This window comes from Primulina tabacum, chromosome 11 (assembly GCF_025594145.1).
Source record: "Primulina tabacum isolate GXHZ01 chromosome 11, ASM2559414v2, whole genome shotgun sequence".
Lineage (NCBI taxonomy): Eukaryota > Viridiplantae > Streptophyta > Magnoliopsida > Lamiales > Gesneriaceae > Primulina > Primulina tabacum.
This window is the reverse complement of record NC_134560.1, coordinates 19,733,269-19,742,334: the sequence shown is the minus strand read 5'-3', so window position 1 is coordinate 19,742,334 and position 9,066 is coordinate 19,733,269. Positions and strand designations below refer to the sequence as shown.

At 33.1% G+C, this 9,066-nt stretch overlaps 1 protein-coding gene across 2 annotated transcripts; it reads left to right on the top strand.

The window, feature by feature from the left end:
* Positions 1–2,303: 2,303 nt before the first annotated feature.
* LOC142517837 (protein PAT1 homolog 2-like) lies at positions 2,304–7,792 on the top strand. Of its 2 annotated transcripts, XR_012813403.1 has the most exons (6): positions 2,304–2,529; positions 2,741–2,907; positions 3,672–3,728; positions 4,295–4,376; positions 4,916–7,413; positions 7,553–7,792. XR_012813403.1 is itself a non-coding variant. In XM_075620300.1 (5 exons), exons 1-5 carry the CDS (start codon positions 2,463–2,465, stop codon positions 6,985–6,987), a joined length of 2,445 nt encoding a protein of 814 aa, XP_075476415.1. In that variant the 5' UTR covers positions 2,304–2,462; the 3' UTR covers positions 6,988–7,792. The 2 variants fall into 2 exon arrangements, 1 of the variants encoding a protein (XP_075476415.1); XM_075620300.1 differs by having other exon boundaries at positions 4,916–7,792.
* The last annotated feature ends 1,274 nt before the right edge of the window (positions 7,793–9,066 follow it).

Here is a 9,066-nt window from a genome sequence, read left to right as displayed (position 1 = left end):
ACTTCCAGGGACAAAACGGTAATTTTACACCTGGGTAGTACGAAAAGGGTTAGCAGCGTCCCGAGGGATCATAACGCAAGTTAAAGGATATTTTTAAATGTTTATGATGAAAATATTGAATTTTATGATTCGTAATAAAGCTGTGCAATTTTTACTGTTAAAATGTTATTTTTCGAATGTGGAAAGGACACAATAATTTATGATTAAAAAAGAAAGGACAAATATTTTGAAAGATGTGAATTCACTGTGACAAAAAGGATATGATATATGATTTTTGGGAATAACGTGAGGGAGAAAGCCCAGAGGGTGCCCGTTTACGGGGAAAGGCCCCAGAGGAAGCTCAATGATCGTATTTCCATTTTACGTCGGTGTCTAGTGCCCGTCCCCATGCGCAATGGTGAGCTAAGACTGATCAGTCGACCAGAGGATAAAGGATAGTCACTTTCAAGGATCAAACATCACCCAAAATATTAAATTATTGAAAGCTTTACGATTTGACGATTTATGATGTATTTATGCTTACAAGTTATTTTAAATAAAAGTATGATTTTATTGCATGTGCTTGTATATGTATTATTTGTTACTCATTTTAGAACATGCTGAGTCATTAGACTCACTAGGTTTGAATGCTGCAAGTGATGTTGATGATAATGAGGGAGGCGTTGACGCTTGAGTGGATTGAGTCCGGCAGTACAGTCCCGAGGGACATATATTTTTCGCATTAGCTTGATAGTCAAAGTTTTAAAAGATTTTGTTAATGATTTATTAGAGATTTTTATGCTTTATTTTGATGTTAGTTGATCTTGTTAAAGGTCGACGTATGATTTTTGGTTAATTGACGATTTAGCGATTTTTATGCATTTGAGATTTAAATGTTAAAATATTTTGATTTATGGAAATGTTAAGTTATTTTAAATGGTGAATTTCGAAAATATGTAAAAAAAATTAAGTAGGATTTTAAAGTTAAAGTAGTGGACGTTTAATAACCAACCATTCTTTCTCTTTTCTTTCAATCGAACCAAATAATACAAATTTTATATATATATATATATATCATTAATTATTAATCAACACTTGTGCATTAAATGTTAATCATTAATTATTTAACTTATATCAATCAAATAATTGAATTAAAATTATAATATTATCCTTTATGTATCTTTATTTTATTTATGTTCATTAAATATAAATATTGAAAATAATAAAATTTAACTTATCGTTTTATTCTAAATTTGATCAATCAAATCAAACATAATATTATCCTTTATGTATCTTTATTTTATTTATGTTCATTAAATATATTTATGTTCATTAAATATAAATATTGAAAATAATAAAATTTAACTTATCGTTTTATTCTAAATTTGATCAATCAAATCAAATACATAATTATTAATACTAATTAACATTCTACTCAAATATTTTAATATATTATCTATATAATATCATCAAATCCCATCAACAAACCAAACGCCTATACATAATATATAAATTCAAGAAATAAAAAGGAAATCTTTGGAGATTTTATCAACTCTTTTCTGAGAAATCCTTTAGTCAAACCACAATATCCCATGACTAAACAAATGTAAAATATAAAATCTAATATTACATTGAAAAATATTTTGTTATGTAAAATAAATATTAAATTCATACCATCCGAAGTTAAATATATTCATACTATATTATGTTATGTCATGTTTCAGAACAAATTACAAAATAATTTATTCCACAAAAGAATTTAAAAAATTCGACAAAGTTTTAACACGTTCACAAACACATTAGTAAAATAAATAAATATTGAATTCATTTGGATGGACTCAAAAGCAAACCCAAGGCCAACACCATACCTTATCACGTCCCATTTATTTTATATAATAAAAATTAACATCAGATTTTGACTCAATTTAGATTTAAATAATATGTTTTTACAACACAATATCTTACTACTACCATATGTCATATTTAATTAAATATTTACGTAAATAATTATAAACATATTATATTTGTGTCGAGTTTTCCACATCTGAGTCGATTTTTTTATATTTGTGTCAATTTTTCACATTTACATCGAGCTGTTAATATTTGGGTCAAGTTTTTCACATTTCGATCGAGTTTTCGTATTCGAGTCAATGTTTTCATAATCGGAACGAGTTTTGAATATTTGGAATAAAGTTTGACGTGAAATTTTATGTCAGAGTTGAGATTGAGATATAATTTTAATTTTGATTAATTTAAAATTTTATATTTATGGACAAAATAATAAAATTAAAATGACTTTTTTGTTTCGATTGAGAACTCAAACGAGTCCTAATTACTTATTTTTCCACAAGATTCCTCACTCTTTTTTTTTTTCTTCGTGTAAACCCTAATTATCTGCATCGGGAAAAGGGGGAAGTTGGGGAGTGTCTCTCTCTTTGTGATTGATTATATCTGGGTTCTTGTTTTCTTGGTCATTTGTTGTTATGGAGAAGTTGGGGGATGGGAAGGATTTCAGTGACCGCAACGACTCGGGTTCTGGCTCTCTTTCTGGTTTGCTGCTTTACTTCCAGCTTGCCCTTTTTTGTTTTCGCACTTTATTGTTTTTTTTAATGCTGGTTTCAATCTGTTTTTCTTTTATCTTCTTGTTGTTTGTTCTTTGTTTGTTTGTCTGTGTGTTTAAGGAAACTTTGCCGTTTTTGCCATTCCATTGCTCTATATAGTGTTGGATCATTCAAGTAACGGATTTGGTTATTTGATGCAGATGGAGCAGCCTTCGTTGCATCCCAGTACTCGTTTTTTGGGAAAGATGTTATGGATACAGTGGAATTAGGGGGTTTGGAAGGTGAAGAAGAGGGTGTTTCTGTTCTTGGAGGTGGACTTGGTGGCGAGGAAGAGTTGCAAGAGTATCAATTATTTAGCAAAAATGAGGTGAAGATATTGAATCGCTCCTTAAAACATTTTCCATTCTATGCGTGTTTAAGTTTAGATATGTGCTGTGGGTTCTTTTTAATTGACCTGGTTCTAAGATACTAAATTCATTTGTTCTCGGTGTTTTGACTTATATGGATTTGGATATTCTCCCACAATCTTACCGTTTCTTGCTCACCATGCTGAAGTTGCACCATCGCAGCCTGGAAAAATGATTATGAATAGTCATCCATTTACGAATAGTTGATAGATGGAAGAATGACAAAGAGACGACGGCTGTATGTTTGCTGTTCTGTATTGTGAATGGATTAAAAAAGAGCTTTAAATTTGTTCGAATAAAATAAGATCTTGGAGATTGTGATGTATGATTTATTTTGTTAGATCTAAATGTTTTTTCAGTCTTTAAAATGTGGCCAGTTGTTCTTAAAGGATGAGAGTTTACGGATTTTATGTTAAACTAAAGGCTGGCTTTTGCCTTCCTTTTGAGGATCACAAAATGATGATTTTGTAGTTTCTATATGTTTTGACCATTATTTTATCTTCTTTAGAAAGTACTTGTGATGTTCAAAGTTCACTGAGGATGCAAATGACTTATTTTTTTCCCTTATAATTATTGTAGCCAGACATCTTTGCACGTTGTGCATCTCTTACTCTCTTTGATATTTATAATATCTGTGTTCACAGTATTTTTTTATGCCTAATGTTTGCCAACACCTATTGCAAGAACTTCCTGACAACTGATCGTATTCTATTGCCCTCTCCAGGGATCAGTATTTGGATCATTGTCTGAAATTGATGATCTGGCGACTACTTTTGCAAAGGTTGTTCTCTTCTTCTCAAACTTGAAACTCGGAGTTGTGTTTATTTTATAATTTTGAATTTTAATGTTTTTTTCTAGGCACTTCTTTCCATTTTTTAAATTGGAACTGGATCTAATTTACTTGTGTACCCATAATGTGGCTCCGCCATGTTTCTTTGCAAACCGTATTTACTGCATCTTTTAGGAATGTTTTGGCGTTAATTAAAAGCTTGACAAGTGCTTGTGTTAGGTGTGATTCCCATGATATTTAATTTCAATCTGTTTTCTGTATCGTGTTATGAATGAAATCAAACAGGTTGTGGTAAAAATTTAGTCAATAAACTTGTATTGCTGATGGGAATTTGAATGTACAAAATGTTACTTCAGCATAATTTGAGTTGCTGACTAAACAACTTGTCTGAAATCCAATTCATAAGCTGAAAGTTTACACTCGAGGAAACACTGAAAAAATGTAAGGTTAAATTGAAATATGCCTGTAAAGAGCCTCAATGCTCCTGAATACCAAGGTTACAGACTTTTTTTGACTGCTTTATGTTTTTCTGATGTTCATATTTTTTATTTTTTTAGTTGAACAAAGTTGTTTCTGGGCCAAGGCACCCTGGAATTATTGGTGATCGAGGATCTGGATCCGGATCTTTCTCTAGGGAGAGTGAGTTCAATATCCTTTCAAATTGCTTTGTATGATAACATGCTTTTGATTTTTCTTCTGTTGCTATTTTGTAGTTTAACAATTTAATAAGAAGTTTAGATTAAATTATCTATTTAGGTAAGATTTTTCTCTTGTGATGTAGTTTCTAGATTTTGAGTAGTCTCTTCTTCAATCATCATTAAAAAAATCCTTGGTTGTGTCTTAAAAATGTTTCACATGTCTATAAGGATATAAATGAAACATTGACATTGATTCATTTTTAAGTGGTGTCTGGAGTTATTGGCCATGCGTCACTCGTGGCAGATTCTTCCCCGATAAATCCATGTTAAAATTTGGAATTTCATCTCCTTTTTATCATTCTCTCATTTTTCACTGCCTTGGTTTACTGTGAGATAGCTGGAGCTTTGCTGCAATTTTTAAGGCCTTGTGTGAATGTACTTTGATTTTCGGATAACTTTTCTTGCTGTTTTTCCATTTTTTATGTGTGTGCTTGTGCTTTGTGTAATATGATTCCTTTGATTAACAGAAGGTTATTGCAGGTTCGTCTGCTACAGATTGGGCACGAGAGGCAGATTTTCCTGACTGGCTTGACCATCGTATGTCTGACTCAGAATGTTATGATGAAAATAAGAGATGGTCATCACAGCCTCATCTCTCTTCTCTGTATCATCCAGAATCTAAACCGTTGCATAGAACATCGTCATACCCTCAGCAGCAGCCACAACTCCAACGGTTCTCTAGTGAGCCTATTTTGGTCCCAAAATCTTCTTTCACTTCCTTCCCACCATCAGGATTGCTACAAGCTTCAATGAGTAATTTGAGTCATCTTAATTTCTTATCTCTTGCTGGTGGATCTCAGTCACCCTTCTCTTTGCCAAACCAGTCTCCATTATCTGGTTCAAGCCTTTGTTTTGCCGAAATGCCTATTAGGTTTTGTGATAATGCTAACATGCTGCACTCAATCTCCCCTAACTTCTCACATAACAATCGGCTGCGAAATCAGTGTAGTAGTAACACCAATCTTCTTCGTGGTGATAATTCTATCCTCTTAAACAATTTTTTACAACATCAGTATCAAACTGGGTTATTATCACCCCTAATATCCTCTCAGCAACAGAGATTGTATCTTCCATATCATTCGCCTTTAGCCAATTTTTCAGCATTGCCACCTCACACTTGCAACACCTTCCCTTCACCATCATATTTTGGCAAGTATACGTACACCGATAAAAGAGAGTCAAAATCTAAATCAGCACGCAGGGATAGACATTCTGCCCGACTTTCTAACCAAGGGCCCGATTCTAGCGGCCATAGGAGTGAGAGTCATTTGCCACAGTTTAAATCAAAACATATGACCGCTGAGGAAATAGAGACCATTCTTAAAATTCAGCAGGCAGCCACCCATGGAAACGACCCATATGTAGATGATTATTATCATCAAGCCTGTCTTGCCAAACAATCTACTGAATCAAGGTCAAAATATCGGTTTTGTCCTTCACACCCAAGGGAACAATCTTCCAGGTCCCGTAATAGTGCTGAATCACAACCATATTTCCATGTTGACGCACTTGGAAAACTTTGCTTTTCTTCAATCCGTAGGCCCCAGCCTCTTCTTGAAATTGATCCTCCTCCCTCTGCTAGTGGAGATGGTACTGCTGAGCATAAATCATCTCAGAAGCCTTTGGAACAGGAACCAATGCTTGCTGCAAGGGTCACTATTGAGGATGGGTTTCGCCTTCTTTTGGATGTTGAAGACATTGACCGGCTCTTACAGTTTACTCAACCCCAAGATGGGGGAAGTCATCTTAGGCGGAAGCGCCATGTTCTATTAGAAGGCTTAGCTGCTTCTCTTCAGCTTGTTGATCCGCTTGGTAAAAGTAGTAATCCTATCGGGCTGTCTCCCAAGGATGATATTTTGTTTCTACGATTAGTTTCTGTTTCTAAAGGCCAGAAGCTTATTTCAAGGTTTCTTCGCCTTCTTTTAACTGGAAGTGAACTTGCTCGAATAGTTTGCATGGCCATCTTCCGCCATTTAAGATTTCTGTTTGGTGGCCTTCCCTCTGATCCAGAAGCAGCTGATACCAATAATGGTCTTGCAAAAGCAGTTACTTTGTGTGTTAGTAGTATGGATCTTAATTCACTTAGTGCTTGTCTTGCTGCTGTAGTTTGTTCCTCAGAGCATCCACCTCTTCGCCCGATAAAGAGCCCTGCTGGAGATGGTGCCTCCATTATTTTAACGTCTGTTTTAGATAGAGCAACTCACTTGTTAACAGGTTCGCAGACTCCTAGCCACTTCAGCATGCCTAATCACACTCTTTGGCAGGCTTCATTTGATGCATTCTTCAGTCTCTTGACAAAGTACTGCATGAGTAAATATGATAGCATAATGCGGTCATTAACCACTGAAAGCCCACTAAACTCAGAGGCAGAGGCGACAAGAGCTGTGAGCAGGGAGATGCCTGTGGAACTTCTACGTGCCAGTCTCCCACACACTAATGAGAGTCAGAAGAAATTGTTATTGAATTTTGCTCAGCGATCCATACCTGTTACTGGATTTAATACTCACGATGGAGGTGGTGGACAAATAAATCCTGAATCAGTGAGGGGTTAGCTGAGACAGCAACAAGTTGTGTAATATTCAGGGTTGTGAATTCTTCACGCTGGAGGGGCCGCCGTCATTCTGAAGAATGGGATGTCGATTACTTTAGGCGGCGTTTTAATGCCTGAAGTTCTACTGTTGGCATAATTCCGGCCTCCTTCCACTGTGCTTTGCTCATTGGCTTTCCCGTTTCTTTATATCTTTCTTTCTACTTATATATATGAAATATAAACTAACATGACTTTGTGTCGTGTCAAAAGCTGTGGTATATGGGAAGCTTTATGTGGATCCTGGTCTGCAAGCTCTGGTTTAAAAATGTAACTGTAAGGGTGAAATATACAGGTAAGCAATTCAGAATGCTGACATTTATGGTGTTCCTTCATCCTCCTCAAACTTTTATTCGGGGGAATGAGTTGAATCCTGCGTCCATTGCAGCAGGTAAAAACTTGTTTTCTTGATAGTTTAGGAGTTTCATTGATGCAGATTTGAGTAGCATTTATAGATTACACACACGTACACACTCTTCCTGAATTTGTCCCTGATGTTTGGTTCCTCGGGTTCCAAATGTTGATGCCAGCGTGAATGCGTATGCCCCTTCCTGGATTACTTTACCCAATAAACGTTCTAAAAGACGTGAATTGTCACGAAGCATCGAGCCAAAGGAATTAAATATTACGAGTCTGTTTAAGCGTGATCAGCTGGAGATAAGCATAAGAAATGTTTTTAGTTTTTGAAGTAATTTTAATTACGTAATGTAAGATAATGGATGAAATAATCTGTAGATGTTATAAATTTAAGAATAAGTGTGATTTTTCAAGCTTTATGGAACATAGAATTTAAAAATTATAAACACTTAGATTCAATCGAGGATTGATATAGATGAGAATACGAGACAAAAGTAAAGTTACACAGGTGGGTCAAGATTTTATTAAAATATATTTTCTAATAAATCGTTACATAAATGTTATTTATGTTCATTCACTTAATTGATTATTTTTTTTATTGAAAATATAGTATAGTTTTACTAGTAATATTTTATGTATGAAAATTTTAAATCAAGCCTGAATAAAATAATTAAAAGATTTTTTTATTTTTATTTTTTGAAGATGAGATAATAGCCAAAAGAGTATTATAATTAAGTCTATTTGGTTTTTTGTTTGTATAAGTATTTAAATATATTGGGTTTAATCTTATAAGTTTGTTGTTTTATGATTTTAGGTATTTTTCTTTTAGAATGTTGACATGATTTGAAAATGCAGACGTTGCACTCAACATTTTGGTTAAAAAGACCCAAAAAAATAAAAAAAAATAGATTACATGATTAAAATCCAAGTTTGAATTTCTATATGATCAAAATACAAAATAAACAAAATTAGATGTCTATTTTGACAATTATTTCTTTGGAGATGTAAATTTTAAAAAAATGTCTCATTTTTTTTGGAATCAGTATCTGAAAAATATATACTTTTAGTTTTAACCATTATAAGGCAAAATTTACATTTTTACTTTTTATTATTTAAATAAATATATTATTTTATTCACAAACATTACATGTGTCTTCTTCATTTAAAATATAATTTTTAAAAAATATTTTTTCTCAATTATCATGGAATAAAAGTAAATACTTATTTTGACATACAAAGTACCTTTGAATTCGCTCTTTGAATACTCCAAATATATAAGAAAATACTATATTTTCGAGCATTGACCATAAATTCAGTCATTGTTGGTCTTTTCATGAAAAATACATTAGGATGACTTATTCATGTCATTTTATTTTTAAAAAAAAAAACATATGTCACCACTCATCATGTAATAAGATTTAATATTTATTTTGGCCTACAAAATACCTATTTTGGAGTTCCAAATGCTTGATTTGACTCAATAAATACTCCAAATGTGTAAGAAAATACTGGATCTTCGAGCAATCACAATAAATTCAATAATTGTTGGTCTTTTCATTGGAAATGCATTAAGATGACTCATTCATGTCATCTAATTTTTGAAAAAACACAGTTTATCACTCGTTGTTGAATTAGAAAAAAGTACTTATTTTAATCGATAAATACCTATTTTGGGGTTCCAAATATT